This window comes from Dama dama, chromosome 16, assembly GCF_033118175.1.
Source record: "Dama dama isolate Ldn47 chromosome 16, ASM3311817v1, whole genome shotgun sequence".
NCBI classification, from domain to species: domain Eukaryota; kingdom Metazoa; phylum Chordata; class Mammalia; order Artiodactyla; family Cervidae; genus Dama; species Dama dama.
Window position 1 is genome coordinate 17,352,516 of NC_083696.1, and position 24,916 is coordinate 17,377,431.

The following is a 24,916-nucleotide window of genomic DNA, read 5'->3' on the forward strand; positions in this document are numbered from 1 at the left end:
CGCAACGAGTTGGACATGACTTAGCGACTGAACAACAACAACAGCAAGAATAAAGTGTTGTATATTCACAAAGGAAAATGCAAAATGTTCAGGAAGTACAGAAAGCACCGAGATTCAGCTCTGTCAACATGTTACCTAGTATGTCACTTTTGATTCTGTTCTTTTTCAATCCTGCTGCTGTGTGCCTGATTGAAGAGGACTGGCTTTCAGAAGGAGAAGCCCTCTTCCAGGCTGCCATCTGTTACTCTGGTTATGAATGCTGCTGACCTCTCTGTAGGTGGAGAAGTTGGGTCTCCTGGGGTTCTTCCAGGAGGCAGCGTGAGAAGCAGAAGCTGCCCTGCAAGTCCATTGCCGTCTCTCTTGAGTCCCGTTAGCTGACAGTGACTTGCCTGTGCTCTCTGCCAGCCCTAGCAAAGGCAGAGCAGGGATCTAACATTGAAGCTGCCTCTAAACTCAGGGTCTGGTTAATAGCTGTTTCCTCTTACATCACTGGCCTGCCTTTTGTCTAGGGTTAAAAAATAATTGAAAGCATGTGATGTTCTGTTGCTGACATGGTAGAAACGCTCCAGCTGAACAATATACATTTTTCTTGGCAGCTGCTTCCTTGAGTCCTGCTTATTCCCTGGTCCTGCCATCCGCTCCTCTCAGTGGAACACTGAGTCAAGTGTTTTTGACTTGTCAAAAGTCAGGTTACTTTTGCCACCAGTGACTCATTATCTAAGAGTTTCTCTGGGACAAATGGGAGAAGATAAATAAATAAGTGCACTTGTTGATCTGTTCGGTGTTTGGAAAGAAAGTTGGTTGTTTTGACTGAAGCACAACCCTTGAAAGGAAAAGGGAGGCAAGCTGCCATGTTCCCTGCAGCTTCCCCCGGCTTCCTTGTGTGATCCACATGACAAATGTGATGAGGCCCACTGTGCCTATTGCACAGTGACGCTGAGGCTCAGGAAAGCCAGTGTGCCCACCGTCGCCTAGTAGGTTAATTGGCAAGACTGGGATCTGAACCCAGGATGGTTGGCCTCCAAAGCCCACATTCTTGCAGCTTTAGCACTTTTTGTTTGGACCCTCATGGTAACTGGAATTGAGTCGGAAGGAGGCTATTCAGAGAAAGAAACTGGACTCACAGGGCTGGCAGTTGTGAGGGAATGGGGACTTTCAGAGCCAGAGGGGTGAAAGTGGGCTTGAGCCTCACTTCTGGAAGGTGAGCCTGGGGAGGCAGGGTAGGGAGCAGCGTTTGGTTGTCTGCCCACACCCGCCAGGACGCTGGCACAGCTGGGTGCTGGGGACTCCGCAGTGAGCACACTCGCTTCTCTGTTGTGGGACTGCCGTGACCGGTCCGTGTACAATGGGACAGCAGGGCTGCCTGCAGTGAAGGGAAACGAAGCTGCTTAAGAGGGATGGAGGGATAAAGGGGAGGGTGATTCATGGAGTCCTGCCTAGTCAGGTGACATCTGAACGTGAAGGAAATGACCGCAGGGCCTCCACGGCAAGCAGGAGGAACCGCAGATCCGAACACTGATGTGGGGCATGATCAAGAGATGTGAAGACCAGGGAGGAGGCCCGTGTGGCCAGAACAGAGAGCAAGTGAGAGGGGAGTCGGAGATGAGGTTAGAGCAGGAGCCGAGTGCCGTGCAGACCTGGTAAGGCTGCATTTACACGGAGTAAGATGGGAGGCCACTGGAGGGTCTGGATCAGGGGTGTCTGGTGTGACTGAGAGGAAGAGAGTCTTTTACCATTCCAGTGTTAGGCTGAGAAGAGACTGTGATGGGGCAAGGGCAGGAGAAAGCCATGGCAGTGGATTGAGAAAGCCTCAGTAGTTCATTCGCTCCATAGACGATGATCAGATGCCACCATCTGTGGGTTGGAGGCTGAGCGGCTGCCTTCCCTGTGGTGGGAAGCACTTCATGGGGGAGGTTTGGGGCAGGAGCTGAAGTTAGAACACGTAGGAGTCTGCCCCTAAGGCAGGTTCTGGGAAGAGCCAAGAATTTGGAATAACTCAGTTGCTTACAGTGCTTCTATCCAACGATGTGCTGACTTTCTGTGGGAAGAGATTTGTCCTTTCGATCGGGAGATGGCAGGATGGTGGTGAGGAGAAAGAGAAGTGAGTGGCTTTTGTGCTGTCCTTCAAAAATCTCTAGGGCTGTTGCACTCACCAGCAAAAGGAAAGAGAGCCTGACTGCCTATCCCCCTCCCTGTCTGTATACCTCAGAAGATAAAGTCAGGAAAAGCTGGCCACCTAATTGTGTTTTCTGGGTGTCAAAGCCTCCCTCTCTGGAGCGGAGAGTCTTTGTGACCTCTGACCACCCCCGGAGCACCTGGTTCCCCTTTGCAGGCTGAAGGCAGAGGCAGGGTCTGTGGCACCCAGGACCTTCTCACTCACAGGGATCAGCGGGCTCTGTGAGAGAGAAAACCGGGTCGTGGAGTCTGAGCCTAGACTGCCTCCAGAGCAAGAGTGGCGTCCCGCAACCCCTCCCCTCTGCTGCCACACCTCAGCCTGGGCACGCAGTGACAGGGCAGGGAATGGAAGGGTGTATCAATGACGCATTGTGAAACGTGTGGAAATACAAAGTGCTCGGTGAATAGTTAATCATAAGAGCCACTGGGCCAAGACATCCACGTGGTGCTGGAGTACATTTGTGTGTGAGACAAAGCACTGGTCACATGTAAGTCCCAGACTCAGTCCCCGGCTGCCTGCGGCCTCTGCCTCTTTCAGGCAGGGGCTGGTCTGTGCAGGGCCCTCTTGGAGAGCAGATATTGTGTGATGTTCTCGCCACACTCTGTTTTAGCTTCATCGTCTTGATCAGAAGTGGGGCCCTCAGAGAAGTGACTTTCCAAAGGTTGTGAGCCAGTGAGGATGTGGCTGGGATTCCAAGTCGAGCTCCCATCGTGTGCTCCTTCCCAGTGCCTGGCGCTTAGCTGAGATGAGGGTGGGGATTTCACACACAGTGCTTTTTCCGCCAAGGGGCAGAGGGTACCTCAGTTTCCACCCTGAAGTTTGAGGTGTTTTAGAAATGAGGCCATGACCGAGGAGGTGAGCGGTTCCTGATGTACACATGTGAACACATAATTCTTCAAGGAAAGCATCCTCTTCTGTAAACCCGATGATAATCTGAATGAGATAAAGCCCCTCACCAGGGGCTCCACCAACTTCTAGGCTGTACTTCAGTCTTTAATGTGTATGGGAATCACCTGGGCACCTGGTGACAAAGTAGATTTGAACTCTAGATAGACCAGAATCTGCATCTCAAACAGTCTCTCAGATGACACCAGTCCCTCTAACCACAGAGGGGTAGCGTGGCTCTGGCGGTCCCCATCACAAGGCTTCTGAAAGGCGACGTCAGACAAGTTACGTTCTGGGATAAGACTTTGTAGAGGTGAAGAAACTAACCTGTTTCTTTGTAGAGGTGTAAGGCTTTGTAGAGGTGAAGAAACTAACCTGTGTCTTCAACCTTCCCCCCTCTTTTTCCTTTTCCGCCTGCTCCCTCCCCCAGCTATTCAGCATGAGGAGCTGGAGTGACATGCGGCAGGAGGTGTTGTTTCTGACCAACATGAACAACTCTGGCTCCTCCACCCAGATCTACCAGGCTGTGTCCCGCATCATCTGCGGCCATCCCGAGGGCGGGGGCCTGAAGATCAAGTCCCTGAACTGGTACGAGGACAACAACTACAAAGCCCTCTTCGGGGGCAACGGCACGGAAGACGACGCCGGCACCTTCTACGACAACTCTTCATGTGAGTTGGGCCGGGCCCTGGCGCCGGGCCCTGGCGCCACCTCCGTCCCAGACTCAGCCCTCTGGGCCCCATCTCTCGTGCTTACCCTCATCCTACATTGCAGCTGGGTTCTTGTTTACATGTCTGTTTGCCACCCAGACAGACCTCCTAGAGGAGCAAATCTTCTTCTCATCAGCAAACTGTCCCTACTTGTGTGACTGGGGCCTGGCACATCCCAGGCATACAGTGTTTTTATCAAGTGAATGGATGATTGAATGTCACTCTCTCCAGTTTTCTGGGGTATGTCTTCAGGTGGTTCCCAGAGTAATCAAAGTTCTTCTCATTCTCCCTATCTCCCTTTCCTTTTCCCCCTGCTCTCCTTGAGATATGCTTTATAAGAAAAACTTAACAATAACAGCAATAATGAAAGATAGCATTTAGGGAACATTTCCTATGTCCTTTGCATTTTTTTTTTTTTAAAGTTAACTCATTTAACCCTTATGGTAACCCTGCAAGGAAGGTTTTTTGTTTTTTTTCTTTTTTTGGCTGAGTGGGACCACAGCTTGTGAGATCTTAGTTCCCCAACCAGGGATGGAACCTTGACCTCTGGCAGGGAATTCCTTGCAAGGAAGGTTTTATAGCCCCACATTTTCTAGTCTTGGAGAGGTTCAGTGACTTGGTCAAATTCACACTGTAGCTAATCTGCAAGAACCCAGATTAAACCAGGTCTGCCTGGCTCCATGCTTTTTGTCCATAAACACATGACCTCCAGAATACCTGTTCATGGTGATGTGTGTGCCGTCAGACTTGGGCATTTGATCTGCTGTTTGTTTTTAGTTCTTAGCTACAAGGTGTCATTAGAGACACCTTATTTGTTATTGTTACACCATATTTGCTCCCCACGCTTGGGCAGTTTTGTGGGGATGTGTGTCCTGTGCCTGAGGCAGCGAGGAGCCGGTGTTACAGCTGTAGACAGTGGCATCGTTTTCCTTGAAAACATGATGCAAGTAAGCCTTTCTCCATTTCTAACCGCAGGTGTGTCTTTCAGACACTGAGTGAGGTGGCTTTTAGTGCGTTACTGTAACATAAGAACCTTTTATTCTTCTCTGGAGTGAAGCACTCCAGCCGTGGCAGGTTGCTTTGTGAGCCTGAAGGGAAGGGTGCTGTAAGCAGTTTTCTGAAATGCCATCCCCTCTGTTCCCTCACTTTGTAAGTCAACCTGAGGGAGCCTTCATTTTCACAACAGCTACAACTGTGAGCAGGTCCTCTTTTTTGTTTTTAAATATTAGCTTTGCAGCATGTAGAGGATACTTGGAATCTAAAAGAACCCAGAGTGAAATTTTTTAAAAATTTGGGAATCTTTCTGGATAATCAGACCTTATTATCTATTATGACTTTGGATTTTTCACTTTGGGATATTCATTACATTTATTACAGGTACTTGTTATGAGACTTAGTAATTGAAGGGAGATTTTCTATTTCTGCTTGAAAACTAAAGTCTGAAATTCAACCCTCTGTTTCCAGTGGAAACAAAGTGTTGAAGGCTGGCGTTAAGTCATCTAGAGTTACAACTCTAGGCTTGTGCATAGTAAAAAGTATTTTTCTATATTGTCTCAGTTGTGACATCATCAGTGTTAAAATAAACTTTGTTTATTTATCCAGCATTGTTCTAGGGGCTCCACCGATATCATCTCAGTTAATCCTCTCCACATCTCTGCTAAGTAGATGTCATTAACTTTAATTTTACAAAGGAGTCAACTGAGGCACAAATCTGAAGTTGTTACATAACCATTAAGTGGCAGGGCTGAAATTTAAACTTATGACTGACCAGCTGGTTCTAAAGCTTTTGTTAGTTTTTACAAATATATGACCATGCATACAAATATTTGCGTTTCATTCTTTTCACAGCTCCTTATTGCAATGATTTGATGAAGAATCTGGAGTCCAGTCCTCTTTCCCGCATCATATGGAAAGCTCTCAAGCCCCTGCTTGTTGGAAAGATCCTGTATACACCTGACACTCCGGTCACAAGGCAGCTTATGACTGAGGTAGGCCACCTGGGCCCGAGAGGCCCTCAACAGACTCTTCCTAGAATTAAGAACAAAAATGTAAAGGTGGCTTCAGATGGAGTATATTGAGTATACTTTTCTGGGATTTCCAAAGAATGAGGACCTCCCGTCTGACCTAGGTCCCTGCTGACTGTTGAGGGCCAGCTCTCCAGTCTTGGGTGTTTGAATCCCCATTGCAGGCAGGCACTTCTTGGGGATGGGAAGGACAGGAAAAGGGCTTCTGTGATGGAGTGTCTTTTCAGGGAGTAGCTGAGTTTCTCATGTCTCTGCCCCTCTTCTATTTTTTGCTGCTCCTGGCTTCCTGGTTGATTCCAGGTGAATAAGACCTTCCAGGAACTGGCTGTGTTTCATGATCTAGAAGGCATGTGGCAAGAGCTCAGCCCCAAGATCTGGACCTTTATGGAGAGCAGCTCAGAAATGGACCTTGTCCGGGTGAGTGTCTCTCTGATTACTGTGTGCCTGCTTGATGCTCTTTACTTCCCAAGAAGAGACTGAGAGGAGAGTTATTTACATTGAACCCAGTACAGAGGGACTGAGCACTGCTCAAGCCCCAGGGCGGTCATTTGGCAGAGGTACAGGTGATGCTGCACAGACCATACCATCTCATGCACATCAGCATCAAGGCGTCTGATAGTCAAAATCAGAGTTCCAAGAAACTTAAGACTGGTATTTGGAGGAAGAGTTTGGTGATTACAAGACTTTGACTGTTTTCTGGCTGTAGAGCCACAGTGCCTTACTCAGCCCTACTGGGTCCTGGTAGGTCTTGGACAGAGGTGTGAGAGCAAAAGCCTATTCTGACCTGCAGACTCATCACAGATACTTGCTCCCTAAGGCGCCGTGTGAGTGAGGAGCCGCTGTTACTACGCGGAGGGGAATTTCACTTAGTGCTTCAGAACCACTTGAAAAGGGATAAGTGCTCTAAAGACAATTGGATTCAGAAGTGGAGGAGTCTGAGCAAGAATGAAATGTCTCCTTTGCTTGAGTCTGAGTGCCATTTAATCACATCATCCTGCCTTGGGCTGAGTCAGAGAATCATTAGACTATTTCCTGTCTCCATGGTGAGAGAGGCTTCTTCCTTTTGTTCCTGCTGCTATTAAGAAGCGCAAATGGATTTTGCCAGGTTTCTTGTCTTGACACGTCATTGATCAGAAGGGCAGCTGGGTGTTATGGGTGGTATATCTACCCTGAGAGGTACTCTCACAGGCTGAGGACCCTCCCAAGATGCCCTAGGAGGGACCATACCCTGGGGGCCTTCCAGTGATGGGAAAGCTGAGTCATCTTTGTTGTACTGGTCCTGCAATTTAATTCTTAAATTGGGAGGCTTTAAAAACAAAGGGACTTTCGTCAGGGAAGCATGAACAATAATTTGTATGGATTGAGTGAATAATTCCTGACTAATAACAACAACAACAACTTATACCCATCAAGGATGGTCTCTGTTGGGCTCCAGTCTCTCCTCCAAAAGAGATTCATGTGGTCCAGCCACAAACAGTGTCATAGATCTTGCTGTGGTCTCAGACATCTTCTTCTGGTCCTCTCCTTAGAATCTACATTCCTTCTTGTTGGACTTCTCTCCTTCCGAGCCTCAGAGGGTAATGAGGGGCCATATTGAAGGAACTCCATGAATTTTAGTTTGTAGGCAGATAGATGCTTCCCCTGTTCTTAAATAGAGGGTTTGACTTGGATGCTCCAGCAGGTCACAGGCTGCCAGTTCTTGTGGGATGAGACCCTTGTCAACATGGCCGTGGCATTCATTGGGAATACTGCTGGAGAGCCCAGGATGTGCAACAGGAAATGTAGGAGCTGTGGCTGGGGAGAAAGGCATGGTGTGTGGTAGAGAGGGCCTTGGGTGTCAAGCCAAGGACTTTTACTTGAAGCTCTCTCACACACCATTACCAAACCCATGGAAGGGTTTTTGGCAATGTATACATTACTCTGGTTTGACAGGTGAGTTGAAGAGAGGAAAGATGGAAGGCAGAGACCAGGGCAGAGGCTCACTGGTGGGGTAAAACCTGGAGACTGATTGGTTGTGGAGGAGTGAAAGAGAGGGTAGTTTCAGGGTGATTCTTAATTTCTAGCTGATGGATGGTAGGGACGTCCAACAAGTCAGGGGATATTAGGGCTTGGAGTGTAACTGGTTGGTTAGGCTGGAGACACCAGTTAGGGACTCATCAGCCTGTGGGTGGAAGTTGAAGGAGCTTCCTCTAACTGCTTTCTTTTCTCTACTAAGGAGTGTTTATTTCACTCCATAAGCTTGGACTTCTCCGTCCTCTGCACCCCCTGCAGCCACACATCTGGTACATGTGTCAGTGCCTGAGACTTCTGGTTCTGTTGGGGTAGCTCTTTTTTTTTCAACTTTATTGAGGTGCAATTGACAAATTAAAAGTGGATGTATTTAATGTATACAACTTGGTGTTTTGATATATGTGTACGCTGTGAAATGATCACCACATTGGAGCTAAGTAACATGTCCCTTCCTTCACCTAGTTACCTCTTAACGAGTGTAAGTGTACAGGATGGTATCATTAACTAGGGTCACCATGCTATACATTAAATCCTCAGATCTAATAATGGGAACATCATACCCTTTGACCTCTGTGTTTCCCCAGCCCCCCGGCAACCACCCCTCTACTCCATGATAGCTCTTATCTTCTGCTGTGTCTGGCACTGTCTGCACCTGTTCTATCCAGACAGAGGCACCCGCAGATCTAGAGACACTTCTTTGTTGAGTCATGGAACCCGTTGATACTCAACTGTTCTTTCTGAGCTGCTATTTGTTTCCTTCACCTCCAGCCTCTGCATGGACACTGCTCCTGAGGGTGATCTTCATACCCTAGAATCATGTAGTCAGTGATCCCACTGGGTACATCTCTCAGGCCTTGCTGCTCTCCTTGGCTGTATTGCTCAGAAGCTGCACTGGGCGGGGCAGACCTCGCCTCAAATACTGCGTGTTTTCTCTCAGGCTTTATTTGTTCAGGTCAAGTCTCAAATAAAATCATTTCAGAATCACTAACCCATTCCCCTGTGCACCTTTGTGAGATACCATTTTGTATCTATTATGTTAATAAAAATACATATCCTAACTGATGACAATATAATTTGTTATTCCCTATAGGAAAGCAATTTGGAATGAAAATTGTAAGAACCATAAAAAGTGTGCTATCCCGTGTACTTCCATTCCACACACCCTCAGGGATGTATCCCATACAGAAATAATTTTAAAGAAAGAAGACACCCTACGAAACAGAATGTTGTTGCTATAATAATTGTTTTTTTGTGAAAAATTAGAAATAGACTAAATGTTTCACAGTATGGGAATAGTTAATGAAGTTATAGTTTATATGCCCTATAAAAACTATTATGCTCCCATTAAAATAATAAATATGAAGCCACATGGGGAAAAGCTTATAATGTTAGTAGAAATGAGACTAATTTTAAGAATAGCAGAGTTTGACCTTTAGAGATTCCACTTCAGTAGAGTCAGAGTTTCATCTGCCTTCTTGAAGGTATGACAGGAGTTGTGGCTGATTCTCTTTTCCATGAGCTGAGGTTGAAACAGACCCACTTTTCTGGCAGCATATCTTTGCAGGCCTCTGCCCCGGTCCTCTGCACCTCCTGGTTGAGCGCCTGATTGATTTTCCTGCTCTTCCATATTGACCCATGTGGAGAGCCAGCCTGCTAAGGGAAAAGAAAGGGAAGATAGGCCTCCTTTTCATCATGACCCATGCATCCGGTAACTGGGAAAGATCAGGTTTCACTTGGTTTAACAGCAGCATTCTTTCTCTAAGCTAAACAGGTTTGTCTTAATTCAGTCTAGAAATTAGGGTCTTTACGAGGAGTTGTCAGCCTGGCTCTCAAAAGAAGAAGATGATATAATGCAGGGGGAAGGTGCAATAGAATCTGAGAGCCCATGTCTCATATCCTGGCTTTGTTGCTTATTGGCTGTGTGACCTTATGGTTAGGGACTTAACTTCTATGAACCTGTTTTCTCATCTGTGAAATGGAAACTATTAGACATGCCTTCCTTATGAAGTTGTATGAGGTAAAGTGTTTAATCCAACAGTAATTGTGTAGAGTACAAGTATGATTATTGTTATTACTGTAGTTAATAGCATTTACTGTTAAGCTGTACTGGAAACTAGATTCAGACTGGACTGACATTGACTGGTCACCTCCATGCCTATTAGTGTATGACTCATCCTTGGTAAAAAGGTATTTTTTTCAGCCTCAGTGGTCTCACCTGTAAAATAGAAACACTGTTACCTACCTCACAGTTTTTGCAAAGATAAAAAAATGACAATGGTATGTGAAAGAGTTTTGTAAATCATAAAGCACTCATCAAGACTTAGTTGTACTTTGTCATTGGACTGGCAGACACTGTTGGACAGCAGAGGCAATGATGACTTTTGGGAACAGCGATTGGAAGGCTTAGACTGGAAGGCCAAAGATATCGTGGCATTTCTGGCCAAACACCCAGAGGATGTGCAGTCCACCAATGGCTCCGTGTACACCTGGAGAGAAGCCTTCAATGAGACCAACCAGGCAATCCAGACCATCTCTCGTTTCATGGAGGTGAGGAACTGTTCCATGGACCATTTAGAAAAGGCTTTGGCTTCTTTCTCTGAGATGATGCAATAAGATTCAGACTGGAGTAAAGTTTAGAAATTTTGTGTAGTCTTATTTACAGTAGCATCCCTCCAACCTAATACATGTTGTGTATGAAAAGACATTTAAAAATACAGGTGGTGTATGAAAAGGCACTCAAAAAAATGTTAGTTGAATGAATGAGACAGACAGACAGAAACAGACCTGACTTCTAGCTTTATTCTGTCTGACTCAAGAATATCTCTATCTCTGTCTTCTAGTTTTTCCTGTTTTGATATCCAGCTACCTAATGGCAGCAAAGCATTCCCTTAAAAAAGCATTTCTTACGAAACTTACGTAAAATCTAACAGGACTGATTACATTTAAAAAATTTGAGTCCTAAAAATGATGTGACTCAATAGGGACACATGAAATTTTTTTTGGTCTGTTTGATTAGTTGTTATGACTCAGAATTACTAAGAAAACAGAAGGAAATGAGGCCTGATCATTGTTGAAATCCCTTTCCCTCCACAAAAATCAGTATGAGTAACTTATCTCTAAAATACATTCAACATTTCTCTTAAATTGCTAAGGTGAAAACCCAGGTAATCCATTTTCAATCGAATATTGGAGAATGATGTGAGAGGATGCGGATTAAAAAAGACACGCACTTAGCGCTTCTCTCTTAGTGTAGACGCTGCCTTGGCCACTGCTCATTTTCCTGGCCGTCAGCATGCTCACGGTGGTTGTTCTTCCTTTAGTGTGTCAACCTGAACAAGCTAGAACCAGTAGCGACAGAGGTTCTGCTCATCAACAAGTCCATGGAACTCTTGGATGAGCGCAAGTTCTGGGCTGGCGTCGTGTTCACTGGAATCGCTCCCGGCAGTGTCGAGTTACCACATCATGTCAAGTACAAGATCCGGATGGACATCGACAATGTGGAGAGGACGAATAAGATCAAGGACGGGTAAGTGGAATCGCATTGTACCAGCCAGTCTTAGAGAAGTCAGGAGCAGCTAGTGTGACGGGAGGTCCTTTAATAATTTTGTAAGAATTTCAAACAAAGATAAACAAGTGGCATGATTTTGGTGTCACTGGCACATTCATGGTGGAGACACCTGTTTCAAAGGTCATAAAATATCCTTGTCTTTTCTTTTCACATTTCCATTTAAGGGAATTAGTCAGAAGGAATTAAATCAACTGGAACAAAGAAAGAAGGAAAAAGACATTAGGTTCCCTGCGCTAATGCTATCCATTTCTATAAAAGGGGGCAAATAACCAAGATAAAAAATGATGAAGTGAATTTTGACACGTCCACTTGTAGTAGTGTTAGGGAACAATGCGGGGGGGAAGAAAACCAAACCAACAAGTGGTTTGCTTATTCCGATTGTATCTATTTAAAAACATGTACACATCACTGAGGGCTTCCCAGGTGGCGCTAGTGGTAAATTACCCACCTGCCAGTACAGGAGACATTAAGAGACACAGGTTCAATCCCTGGGTCGGGAAGATCCCCTAGAGGAGGGCACGGCAACCCACTCCAGTACTCTTGCCTGGAGAATCCCATGGACAGAGGAGCCTGGTGGGCTACAGTCCATAGCATCCCTAAGAGTCGGACAAGACTGAAGCAATTTAGTATGCACGCACACGTCACTGAGATCACAAAGTACAATGCAGAAATAAAAACAGTGGCTCTGTAGTGGTGGTGGGCTTGTGGGTGATTGAATTTTTTGTTGTGTGGTTCTAAGGAATATTCAATCATCTGTGGCTTGTTTTAAGGTACTGGGACCCTGGTCCTCGGGCTGACCCCTTTGAAGATATGCGGTATGTCTGGGGAGGCTTCGCTTACTTGCAGGATGTGGTGGAGCAGGCAATCATCAGGGTGCTGACGGGCACAGAGAAGAAAACTGGCGTGTACATGCAGCAGATGCCTTACCCCTGTTATGTTGATGACATGTAAGTTACCAGTCAGCTGCCGCCTTTACTTAACTGGTTAGCACTGTCCCCAGGTGGGGTGTGTACACACACGTGCATGCACACACACACATGCCAAGAGAGGAAACAGAATGCTTTGGTTAAATTTATTTTATATGTGTGTTGATACTGGTCAAAAAATTGATGAAAACAAGACTATGGCTACTGCAAAACAGTTGTTATTGAAGTTGTGTGGAGATTTCAGGAAATAAGATGCTAGATGTAGGTAGTTGACAGTTTGAGGCACAGGCACACATCAACATGTACCACACACCAGTAATTCTCACTCCTTTCTGGTCTATGGTTACCAGAACTTTTATTTTTCACACCTTATCCTTTTGGTCAAAATTGGCCCAATCTCCAAGTTTAAAATGTGTCATGACGAGCACATGCCAAATACATTCACACATCCCCATGTCCCCCAAATACAGAGAGGTACAGTGTTACGGACCTTGAAAAGCTGACTTCACATCAATTTTTCTTCTTCTTCTCAGTAAGTGGTAAACCACATTTTCAAACAATGCAAATAAAACTGAACAAGTCCATTTTATCTTAGACTTTTTAGATAACCTTTTAGTGCTTAGTCCCTGTGCTGCCAAGTGGGGACTGTGGCTCTGTGGCTCATGATTTCTTGTGAGAGAGCAAGAATGGGCAGAGTTGTCGTTATTGCAGGCATCTGAAGTATATCATGTCTCTTCCAAATTCTGGAAACTCTTTCATTCTCTGTTGTGTGAGGGTGAGGGTGAGAGTGAGTGTGTGGGTGTTTGTGTGTGTGTAGAGATCAGACTGCAGAAGTAGCAGGGTTACTCTCCTTGTATTTCTCCCAGCTTCTTATGGAACCACCTTTTACTTGCAGGGTTCATTCTAGCTTTTCCAGGTCACCTGGATTTATCTTATTTTTCACTTTCAGAAAGATTAGTCAGTATTTTCCAAAGGAAGATTTTTCCAAGATCCCCCCCAAGCCAAGCTTTACTCTAGAAAGAACATATTAAGATGGGGACACGTCTGTTGTGACATACCCTGTAAGTGCATAAGTGGTAAAGCTGAGACTTGAACCTTGAGTTTCAGAGTCTAGATTCTGTGTCCCTTTGACTTCGCTGCATTTCATTTTCTCGTTTGGAATCTAAAATCTGAAGTGTTACTGACAGGAGCTGCCCGAAGTGTGTTTCTGCACCATCTGTTATAACAGTTGTGCAAGGCAAGCTGATAATGAGATGACCTTGAAGATGCTGAACTTTCATGAGACAATGAGTTGGGTGTTTGGTTTTGTTGGCTTTGTTTTAGTACCTTAAAATCACATTTAGCTTAATGACCTCTGATGTCTAGTTACTAAAGCAAGCCCTCAAAGAACTTAGGCATCACTTTGTTAATAGTTTTTAATCACTACATTGCCCCACTCGCAAAGCATTCCTGTCAGGGTGCACAGGTCTGCCCATCTCGGGCTTGGTCCTGGTGATTTCTCTTGCATGCAGGCCCAGAGTTGTTGGCCCAGGAGCCTGGCTCACTCTTGCCTTTAATCCTTCCCTGCCCTTCCAGCTTCCTGCGGGTCATGAGCCGGTCCATGCCTCTCTTCATGACGCTGGCCTGGATCTACTCAGTGGCTGTGATCATCAAGGGCATTGTGTACGAGAAGGAGGCGCGGCTGAAGGAGACCATGCGCATCATGGGCCTGGACAACGGTATCCTCTGGTTCAGCTGGTTCATCAGTAGCCTCATCCCTCTGCTTGTGAGCGCCGGCCTACTGGTGGTCATCCTGAAAGTAAGGCTGCTTCACTGGCTCCTCCCTGTGCTCCCCGGGCTACCGGCTCAGAAGAAAAGCACAGATTCTTTGGGAGGGATAGGGTCAGAGGTGCAGTCCCTGCAATTCCTTCATTTTATAGTTGGGAAAAGTGATGAGACTTGGTGAGACCCCGAGAAGGGCAGCAACTTGCCCAGTGGTTAGTAGCTAAGCCGGACTGAACCTAGGAGTCTCATGTCCTAGGTGAGCATGTGCTTAACTGCACCATGCTGTCTGCTCGGCGATGGCTTCTGATGGTATCTGAGAGTTACTCATTTTCCCAGATACATTCTGCCAGAATTTCTAAAAGCCACAATCAGAAGGATAGATACTGTTGTAGGTTAAGGTTTTCTGGAAGCAGAGGCTGAGATAGAGTTTGGTGTATGTTTATTTCTTAGGGATCTATATCTATACAAGGAACGGAGAGGATGCAGGATTGAGCAGAGACAGGAGTTGAACTGTGTGGTGCATGGCTAAGCCCCTGGGCACTCTGGCCATGGAGTTAAAATGTCCAGCCCTTTAGGTTACCCTAAGGCCTCCCTCTCTGACAATCCATAGTCTTAGGCCCCTCAAATAGTAACTAGAAAGATGCGCCCCGGAGCTGGGCAGCTTTATGCAACTGGGACAAACCCAGAGCAGTTGCCACCTGAGGCTGTCCGCTGACAGCCAGTCAGCAAGCCTTTCCATGAAGGGGACTCTGTACAGTGCAGTTCTGTGTCCACCCCTTACATTAATAGATTTACGTGCCAATTTTTTCTCAATTGTTTCATTAAAGAGTACGTCTTTTAAAAATAAATGTTGTTAAAAGCAGAGGGGTACCAAGGAAAAAAAAACTAACAAATTGAATACTAGCTACTAATCATTACAAGTGAGCACTTACTGATTGCCAAACACTGTTTAAAACACATGCATGTGCTATCTTATGATGTCCTCACTAAGTAACCCATTTAACATACAAGGAAATGAGGCCAAGGAAGGTTAAGGACTTCCCTGAGGTCACCCGCAGTATGGCAGAGCAGTTCTTGCTGAAATCAAGCCCCCCCTCATGTTTTGATATCTGACTGCCAGACCTGAGCTCTGTGGCCAGGATGGGGGTCCCTTGGTTGGTGGGTGTGAACTGCTCTGTCAATTGTGTGTTCGTAGGTCCTTGTGAAACAGAACCAACTACTTGGGAGAAACTTGGCTGGTCCACAGAGTTTGGATGGTTGTGTGGCTCCAGAATCCATGGCACGTTCTCACAGGGGATGGCCTGGCCATTATCCTTGGCTTTCAGAGAGAGAGGGGTCACGTAGGATGCTATCTCCTGCAATTCTTTCTTGGTGCTCATAGTCCTTATACAAGGTGATATTATTTCTCGGCGAAACAATGAACAGAACTGTCTGTTGAGATGAACCTGGGTGAATATCAAGCCTGGACTTTGTTCTGTTTCTGACTCTACTATTCTTTTGCTGTGTGGTCTTGGGCTGGTCATTTCCCTTCTGTAGACTTCAGTTCACTCAGCAGAAAAATGAACAGCGCAGTTTCTCTATATTGTCTTTAAGATGACTAGGGGTAAGCCCTGGCTGCTCCCCATGGATCACTGCTTGTTGAGAGTTGTACTCGGTCTCTTTCTTCCCAGTTAGGAAACCTGCTACCCTACAGCGACCCCAGCGTGGTGTTTGTCTTTCTGTGTGTGTTCGCCACGGTGACCATCCTGCAGTGCTTCCTGATTAGCACGCTCTTCTCCAGAGCCAACCTGGCGGCCGCCTGTGGGGGCATCATTTACTTCATGCTATACCTGCCGTATGTCCTGTGCGTGGCGTGGCAAGACTACGTGGGCTTTACCCTCAAGATCTTCATGGTGAGTCGCTCTGGCCCTTCGGCAGTACCTGCAGTCACAGCCGCCCCTGGGATTTCACCCCTGCTTCGTAGTCCAAGCTGAGAACAGAAGTTAAGAGATTCTTTCTCCACGGGGACTTAACCCTCAATTCTAGATTGTATGTTCCTTGAAGGCAGGGACTGTGTAGTTTATCTTTAGGCCTTTGAGTGAACACTGGTTGAGTTGAATCGAATGATAGTTTTGAGGGAGCCAGACTGCACCATGGGCCAGCTGGGGGTAAATGGCCCTGGGGAATGCCTTTAGAGCATAGAGGCCAGTTCTGCCTTTTATCTCCCAGCTCTGTTGGCCATGTTAAGCTCACCACAAAGTCACAGCCACAGATAGAACTGAAAGTTCTTGAGGTCAGAGCTGGCTCGTTCTGGACCTTTATCTTCCTTGTATCCAGTATGGAGTTTAACTTAAGTAATATTTTCTAAACTTCATGACTGAGGAACAGGTGCCCCATTGCTCCACAAATCCCTGACTTTACTCCCTTCCTTTGTACAGAGGAGGAGAGGCCTTTGAAAGTATGCAAGTCCCTGTAAGAGCGAGTTGTTACCTGAGTTTTCCATAAGATGCTCCAAGTGTTTCTGTCTGGACCCGTTAGGTATCAGCAGCCCCAGACAGGTTCCTATGACACTGAACCCATCACTGACCGAGCAGGGAGCTTGAGAGGACCCTGAAAAATGCCTGTGTGTGTGTGTGTGTCTATGTGTGTGTATAAGGTACAGTTGCTGAGCCCTTGAGGCATCTTTAGAAGCATAAAATTCTAAAAGTTTTATATGCCATCATATATGCATTTCTGAAATGTGTATGCATAATGAGTGCTTATAAATAGAATCACTTTATATGCTGTCAAGGAGCCCACTCCCCTGAAGGGACTCTGTAGATGAATATTTCCATATCTTGTAATTGATCCATTTTGCAAATTCACATTTCTCCAGGTGGCATTTACATTAGCAGTGATAGGAAAATGAGAGACAAGGAGATGGATGAATGAATTTTGCCTCTTTTACACAGAGCCTGATGTCTCCTGTGGCTTTTGGGTTCGGCTGTGAGTACTTCGCCCTTTTCGAGGAGCAGGGCATTGGGGTACAGTGGGACAACCTCTTTGAGAGCCCCACAAAGGAGGATGGCTTCAACCTCACCACCTCCGTCTCCATGATGTTGTTTGACACCTTCCTCTATGGGGTGATGACGTGGTACATCGAGGCTGTGTTTCCAGGTACACTGGACTTCCACACTGCTTTTGTCTTCATCCAAGAAAAAGAAATTTCTAACCGTCTCATTTTCCTCTCTTTGTGCTGGAATTTCTGCAGGGCCCAGGTCTCCTTGGAAAGTGGTTAGGGCTTTAGACCTATGGCAAACAATTTATCTCTAAGGAGAAGCTACTGATGCTAAAAGTAAAGCTTTTACTACTGACCTGACTCTTATTTCTTGAGCACTATGTGCCAGGCACCTGCACAGTGTCTTATAAATGATGCTTTGGTTCAATTTAATACTCATAAGACTGTTGTGAGGGAGTTACCTTTCTACCCAGTTTTTGCGAATGAGAGGTGTATGACACAAAGAAGTTAAATAACTTACCTGTGGCCACATAACTGGTAAGAGTTATGTGGGAGGTAAACCCAAGTGGGTTACACTGAGTCAGCTTGCCCAGGAGAGCCCTCCCAAGCCGAACCAGGTCTCAAATTCTGTATCCCCCGAGTTACCACCAGCAGAGGTTCTGTTTCCTGAGTACAGCTTATGAATAACAAGATACACATTGGTGCTAAGCCCTTGCCTATGCTTTAATCAAAAGTCATAAAAGTTCATTTTTATACTTCCTAATGAATCTTCTTGACTGAGACCTGCCTTGGATATATTTTCATAGAAGATCAAATTCTGAGAGAGTGAGGTTTAACCCTTTCTGGTTCACTTTCTGATTTTTCTCCAAAGGAGTGGCCATGAAATATTGATTACCTATCCCTACTTGAACTACCTGAATGTCCCACACTGAATGTGCAATTCTGTGTTGTACAGATCTGGATTCAGATTCTGAGTCCTTCACTTCACTGGCTGAGTGGTCTTGAGTGGGCCACTAATCCCTCAGTCTCCTCATCTCTAAAGTGAGAATGATAACCTGCCTCTTGGGGTTGCTGGAAAGATTCAGAGACGTGCAGGGTTTTTGTCGTGCATAGTAGAGCTCAGTAAATGTCAGCCCCTCCTCCCCCACCTCCATTCAGTTCTGTCCTGTCTCCCAATAGCTGTGTCAGGGGGAGACATCAAGGAAGCTGTGTCTGGGATACCTGGGGGTCGCTGGGGCGTTACAGAGTTTGGCTCACATCTGTGCTTGGCTTTCAGGCCAGTATGGAATCCCCAGGCCCTGGTATTTTCCTTGTACTAAGTCCTACTGGTTCGGCGAGGAAAGTGATGAGAAGAGCCACCCTGGTTCCAACCAGAAGGGAGCATCAGAAAGTGAGTTTTGCTCACCTGCGTCCCCCTGACTGCCGTGCTGGTGCCCCTCCTGACCCTCCTTGAGGAGGCAAGGAGTGGCTCCCTCCCTGAAGAGTCTAAAACCCCCCTGGGGGCAGAGATATCACATGAGGTACCCCTTTCCAAGTTCTTGACTGCATTTGTGTCCAGGGCTGTTGACTTCTGGGGGAGTTTCTCTCTGAGTTCCTACGGGACATTTCCTTTGCTTTCTTGGCTTCATTAAAAAAAAAAGTGACTTTTGATCTCTCCCTTCACCTTCACCTGTCCCTCACACACATATACACGTACTTTGTGCTCAGTATGGCTTCCTAAATCTTTCAGAAGTCCCTCCTCTGCTGATCTCTTCTGTGCCCTGCCCCCACTCGCCAGTGTGACATGTGACGTCCTTGGTATGGCTCATGAGATCCCTTACCACCCGCCCCTGCCCGCTGATCCAGCTGCTCCTCCTGCCATTTCTCCTCTTCTTCCCCAGCCTCTCTGCACCTTTCTCACTGTATTCCGATCACCAACACTAGTGCCCAGTAAGGCCCTAATTAAAGATTTGTTGCCTGCTTGCCTGAGAAACCAGAAATAGCCATGGAGAGAGGACAGTTGTAAAATTACAAGACCCTGCATCTTGACCTTCCACTTGTTAGTGTATTCTGTGGGCTGATTTTGTCCTGTCTTCTCACAGTCTGCATGGAGGAGGAACCCACCCATCTGAAACTAGGTGTGTCCATTCAGAACCTGATGAAGGTTTACCGAGATGGCATGAAGGTGGCTGTTGATGGCCTGGCCTTGAATTTCTACGAGGGGCAGATCACCTCCTTCCTGGGCCACAATGGAGCTGGCAAGACCACCACCATGTAAGAAGCGGGTGTGGCTCTCTCAGAATCAGCTGCAGGAAGGTTCTTTCCTATAGTCAGAAACTCATACCTAAGGACATTGTGTTGCTTGCCCAGGGCAAGGGCAGAGCGCATGAGGAGTCGATGAGTATAAAAATATCATCTTATCACGAGAATGCTTTCCAAATGCTGGATTTTCCTAGATACTATTTCTTCAGGTCAAAATAGGCTGGGGACCTTTTGATCACCTTTCCCATTTGGTTCTCAAAATTCTGCAGTGTTTTAGAACCTGACATTGTGGTAGATCTGAGAAAGGGTTTCTTTGGGACTGGTTTGGTCAGGATTGGGAGGCAAGGATGTGAAAAGGAAGATAGGCTGTGTTGGAGGGAGAAAGCAATTTCTGGAAACTCTGTCTCTAAGCAGATGTGAGGAACAGCTGGGCAGCTGGCTGTAAGACTGCCTTCTCTGGGACCTATAAGAACCTTAATAATGAGCAGTTTCAGAAGGGAACACGGGCCATAAACACACCAGAGTTACCCTCAGAGGCTTTCAGTGTAGCCCATCAACCATTTCAGAGGGTATGTTGGTGGTGGGGGAGGTAACTTCTTTTTCCTGTTATGTATTTTTTAAATGCACAATTAATATATTGTGAACATTGCTGAAAATCTTTAAAAATCTTTAAAATCTAAAAAATCCTAACACACAAATTATTTTCATCTTTACATAATTGGTTCTACTTTGTCCATTTAACTCGAACATGATTTTAGGCATACAAAATGTGTGTTTTAAGCTGTACTTCCCATTGCAAATTGGATTCTTTAGTTAAAAATGCGTGTGCTGAAATTGCCATTTCCAACACATAGGCCCACCCCTATCTGTTCACTGAGGCAAAGAGTCCTTTGCTGTGTGAGTGTCCCTTGGGGTCTCTTAGGAAGGAAAGAGGGTGGAGGGTTGCTGCCTCTGCTTTCCGCCCGGGCTCTGCAGCCTAGAATGGAGCGTCTCCAGGGCAGGAGTGCTAACGCTGACTCCTGTACTTTCACATTTTTGTCCTCAGGTCCATCCTGACTGGGTTGTTCCCTCCCACCTCGGGCACTGCCTACATCCTAGGGAAAGACATCCGCTCCGAGATGAGCACCATCCGGCAGAACCTGGGGGTCTGTCCCCAGCATAATGTGCTGTTCGACATGTGAGTACCAGCGGCCCCTCTATGGAGGTGTGTCAGGAGTGATGGGCAGAGTTGGACTTAAGCGTTTTTACCACCTTTAGGGGTGGCAGGCCTCACCTTCCTGGACATGTTGAGACTTGGTTGTCCTTCAGTTTTAGAAAAGTGAGTTGTGGGGTGGGAGGTGTTACATTGGTCCAGCCGGTGGATGGGGGCTGGGGAAATGGTGCCATCTGTTGCTGTCCTTCTAGAGCAAGGAACCGTCTCTCCCCACACACCCTCCCTGAGGCTGCCACAGCTTTCACCTGGTGGTACCCTGGGCCCTCAGGATGTGGGCTGCATGCTTCCTGCTCAGAACTTTGCTCCCATTCAGCCTGCCCATCAGCAATCAGGGAGCCCCTGTGGTGAGCAGACAGAGACGTGAGCTCTGTGACCTTGGGCAAGGGCACCCCCTTCTGGGTCCCGGTTTACTCTTATCTAAGTGGGCAGCTCAGACTTGTGTCCTCTACAGGGGTCCTTCTTCTGTCAGGGCCGAGGTCCTTTGAGGTTCAAGGGAGTTGCTCCAGGCTGAGGCAGCTCCTTGGTTGGTGGGCCATGGAGAAAGGCTCTCTGAGGACCTGCTGCTGCCTGATGGGTGGCCATCAGGCCTGCAGGGAATAGAGTGGATGTGACCTGTCACAATTTTGGTGTTGTTTCTCGAGCAGCTCATGTGGCTGCTCACTGTGGTTCGGCCTTGAATCCTTCCTGGAGATTATCTTGCAAAAATGGATAAAGCTTAAAAAAATAAAAAAGTGGGGAAAGAAAAATGTGCCTGTCATGTTCTGGGTGAGGAGGCACTGTGTTCTGTGTGTCCTGGGGGCCCAGAGTGACCTGCCCCTCTGTCCCCAGGCTGACTGTCGAGGAGCACATTTGGTTCTACGCCCGCCTGAAAGGGCTCTCCGAGAAGCACGTGAAAGCTGAGATGGAGCAGATGGCCTTGGATGTTGGTTTGCCGCCAAGCAAACTGAAAAGCAAAACAAGTCAGCTGTCAGGTGAGGCCCAAAGCTGCCTTCCTCCTCTACCTCACCTTCTACACACACACACACACACACACACACACACACACGAAATATGGTTGCCCTAGGGTCCTCTGCTTCAAGGGAGGGGAAGGGTGGGTCAGAAACGTGTCCAGGACTTGTCCCCAGGGGGGTGCCTCCACTTGTCTCTTGCCCCCTCTGCCGTCATTCACTGGGCTGGTCTGGGACCTGTCTCCTCTCGCCGTAGGTGGAATGCAGAGAAAGCTGTCTGTGGCCTTGGCCTTTGTTGGGGGATCCAAGGTTGTCATTCTGGATGAGCCCACAGCTGGTGTGGACCCTTACTCCCGCAGGGGGATATGGGAGCTGCTGCTGAAATACCGACAAGGTCACTGATGTGTATTTACTCTGTTCTGGGCTGGGAGGGGGAAGGAAGGAAGGGAGGGAAGGGCTCTCAAAGACTGGCTGTATCTCAGGGCTGTTCCTGCTAGAGCAGCAGAATTGCTTCTCAAGGAGAATATGGAGCTGAACTCTGAGCTCAGCCCTGGTCTGCAAGTAGGAGGCCTGGTTTACAAGACACTTCAAGTTTGCACTTCAATCCCTAGGGGCCTGCATGGAGGAGAGAAATGGGGACAAAGGGCGTCCTCTGTGGGCCCCCTGGGCCCCCTCCAACATAGAACTTTCCCTTGCCTAGTATAATCATGGTCCCCTGCAGACAGATTCCTGAGAGCCGAGGCTGTGTCATCCTGTATTTGTGTCCCCACGTGGTGCGCTGTGCTTGCATGTTGACAAAGTAGAGGAACACTTGAGTGGATGGGAGAGCTGCAGTCAGTTTGTGTGACCCCATGGACTGTAGCCTGCCAGGCTCCTCTATCTGTTGGGATTCTCCAGGCAAGAATACTGGAGTGGGTTGCCATGTACTCCTCCAGCGGATCTTTCTGACCCAGGGCTTGAATCTGCATCTCCCTGGGGCTCCTGCATTGCAGATAGATTATTTACTGCTGAGCCACCAGGGTAGGAGATACATAGGATGGTATGGTACAAGGCGCACAGGTTTGGAGTCAGCTCAAGTTGGCCCAGACTTTGGAAAAGCCTTTATACTTGCCTCAGTGTCTTTATCTATAATGGTGGTTAATTCCTACCTTATGAAAAGTGGAAGTCGCTCAGTTGTGTCTACTGTTTGCGACCCCATGGACTGTAGCCTGCCAGGCTCCCCTGTCCATAGAATTCTCCAGGCAAGGATTCAGGAGTGGGTAGCTATTCCCTTCTCCAGGGGATCTTCCCAACCCAGGGATCAAACCCAGGTCTCCCACATTGCAGGTGGAATCTTTACCAACTGAGCCACCAGGGAAGCCCGCCTTATGAAGGATTTAGTTAAATGAGCCCTAGCACACTAGCGCATAGACCAGCTAGCACACTGCTAGCCTGAAGCTAGTTCCCAGATAAACATTCCTGCCCTTTGTTCTATGAGGATGCAGAAGCTGTCCTCACGACATTACCAGCCTGGGGGTCACAAGCACACAGCCTTCGGGTCTTTCTCCCAGATGTCCCCCGGCTCTTATTTCTGTAGCTTCGGCCCCTGTGAGCAGTGAGGATGGCCAGCCTCACCTGTGCCATGTCCCTGTGTTTGTGCCTGGCAGGCCGCACCATCATCCTTTCCACGCACCACATGGATGAGGCGGACATCCTGGGGGACAGGATCGCCATCATTTCCCACGGGAAGCTCTGCTGCGTGGGCTCCTCCCTGTTCCTAAAGAACCAGCTGGGGACAGGCTACTACCTGACCCTGGTCAAGAAGGACGTGGAGTCTTCCCTCAGCTCATGCAGAAATAGCAGTAGCACTGTGTCGTACCTGAAAAAGGTGAGTTGCAGTCTCAGTGCGTCCGGGGAATCAGGACTCTGGCTATGACTGGCTTGTCCATACCTGCCCCAGTCTGCCACCTTGAGGCCACCAGCTCCCTGCTCTGTGCCCTGTGGAGTCATGTTGTATACCTCCTGCATGGAAAGCTACAGAGACTTCTGTTCGCATCTTGTTAGCTCTGCTCAATCCCGTTTTCTTTTTCTTATGGAGACACAGTCAGTGTAGGAGAAGGTCCTTAGAGGACTATAATGTTGTTGAGGAAGAGAGGTTTGCCAAGAGTTAAGAGCCTTGGCTGCAGAATGCCCGGCTGTGTCTCCTCATTACCTTTAAATCTTCTTGACCTAAACTTTTAAACTACAAAACAGCAAATATTTACTGAGCACTGATTTCATGCCAGACACTCAATCCAGCAGACTCTGGGCATAAAAGAAAATCATGATAATAGTTGTAGCATTGTTATCATTTGTAGGCTTTTTTTTTTTTTTTTTTTAAAAACATCATCTCAGAGTACAAAGCAACCCTGGGAAGGAGGTATTGTACCTATTATCCTAGATGACGGAAGTGAGGCTTGTAGGGATTTAGTTCATTCAAGGTCATCCAACAAGTGCATAACAGAGGAGGGACCAGAACCCAATAGCAAGGTATATCCTCCCCTGTACTGCAGTACATGTCTGAGATTTATTTGTGTATTCCAGCAGTGGCACTCAAAACACTTAGCAATATATCCCATCCTTGACCTCCTGTCCACTTGTTTACCTTTTAACTAGTGTCTGGTGAGTCAAAGTATAGTCTGAGGCCAGTGGCATTGGGATCACTTGGGAACTTGTGAGAAATGCAGAAACATGGTCCCAAAGCAGACTTGCTAAAGCAGAATCTGCATTTTAACAAGGTCCTATGGTGAAGAGACACAAATTAAAGTTTGAGAAGCTCCAAACAACACAACCAGGCGGGTAAATCCCATGCCCAAGACTGTTGACGAGAGCCTGGTTACAGCACTTATAGGTTTGTGGGGGGTTTTCTGGCCTTGCTACATGGCTTATGGCATCTAATCCCTTGACCAGGGATTGAACCCATGCCCCCTGCAGTGGAAGCATGGAATCGTAACCACTGAACCATCAGGGAGGTCCCTACAGTATGCATTGGCAGGACAGAGTTCTTTTGAGCTCTGCTTCCTGTGCACACAGCACACACATGTTAGGTCAGACAGTGGCTTCAGAAGCCAAGACTGGCCTGGCTGCATGCCTCTCAGGAGAAACTTTTTGCTCCAGTTCTCACACACAGGAGCCTCTTGGAAGCCCCACCCCGGTGAAGGTGGTGGTGGCTGTACCTTGCTCAGTCCCTGACCCCTTCTCACCTCCTTCTTTGCCATCAGGAGGACAGTGTTTCTCAGAGCAGTTCTGATGCTGGCCTGGGCAGCGACCATGAAAGTGACACGCTGACCATCGGTAAGGACTCTGGGGTTTCTTATTCAGGTGGTGTCTGAGCTTCCCCAAGCTGGGCAGAGTGGAGGCACAGGAGGAGAGGTGCAGAGGCTGGTGGCGCTGACTCAAGGTTTGCTGCTGGGCTGGGCCTGGGTGGCTGCGGGAGCAGGTGCAGCTTGGTGGCGCT

The 24,916-nt window shown here is 47.3% G+C and overlaps 1 protein-coding gene across 7 annotated transcripts in view; it reads left to right on the forward strand.

The window, feature by feature from the left end:
- ABCA1 (ATP binding cassette subfamily A member 1) overlaps positions 1 to 24,916 on the forward strand; it is a 340,473-nt gene that overhangs the window by 281,032 nt on the left and 34,525 nt on the right. For 6 of the 7 annotated variants that reach the window (XM_061163510.1, XM_061163508.1, XM_061163507.1 and 3 more), the window contains 16 exons: positions 3,492 to 3,732; positions 5,620 to 5,759; positions 6,096 to 6,212; positions 10,155 to 10,352; positions 11,126 to 11,331; positions 12,144 to 12,320; positions 13,875 to 14,097; positions 15,734 to 15,955; positions 16,994 to 17,198; positions 18,317 to 18,430; positions 19,122 to 19,293; positions 20,327 to 20,458; positions 21,323 to 21,465; positions 21,698 to 21,835; positions 23,088 to 23,308; positions 24,781 to 24,859. In XM_061163510.1, coding sequence (XP_061019493.1) covers positions 3,492 to 3,732; positions 5,620 to 5,759; positions 6,096 to 6,212; positions 10,155 to 10,352; positions 11,126 to 11,331; positions 12,144 to 12,320; positions 13,875 to 14,097; positions 15,734 to 15,955; positions 16,994 to 17,198; positions 18,317 to 18,430; positions 19,122 to 19,293; positions 20,327 to 20,458; positions 21,323 to 21,465; positions 21,698 to 21,835; positions 23,088 to 23,308; positions 24,781 to 24,859 — 2,728 coding nt within the window. Of the gene's footprint in view, positions 1 to 3,491; positions 3,733 to 5,619; positions 5,760 to 6,095; positions 6,213 to 10,154; positions 10,353 to 11,125; positions 11,332 to 12,143; positions 12,321 to 13,874; positions 14,098 to 15,733; positions 15,956 to 16,993; positions 17,199 to 18,316; positions 18,431 to 19,121; positions 19,294 to 20,326; positions 20,459 to 21,322; positions 21,466 to 21,697; positions 21,836 to 23,087; positions 23,309 to 24,680; positions 24,754 to 24,780; positions 24,860 to 24,916 lie in introns of all 7 variants that reach the window. The other variant, XM_061163513.1, reaches the window with a different exon arrangement.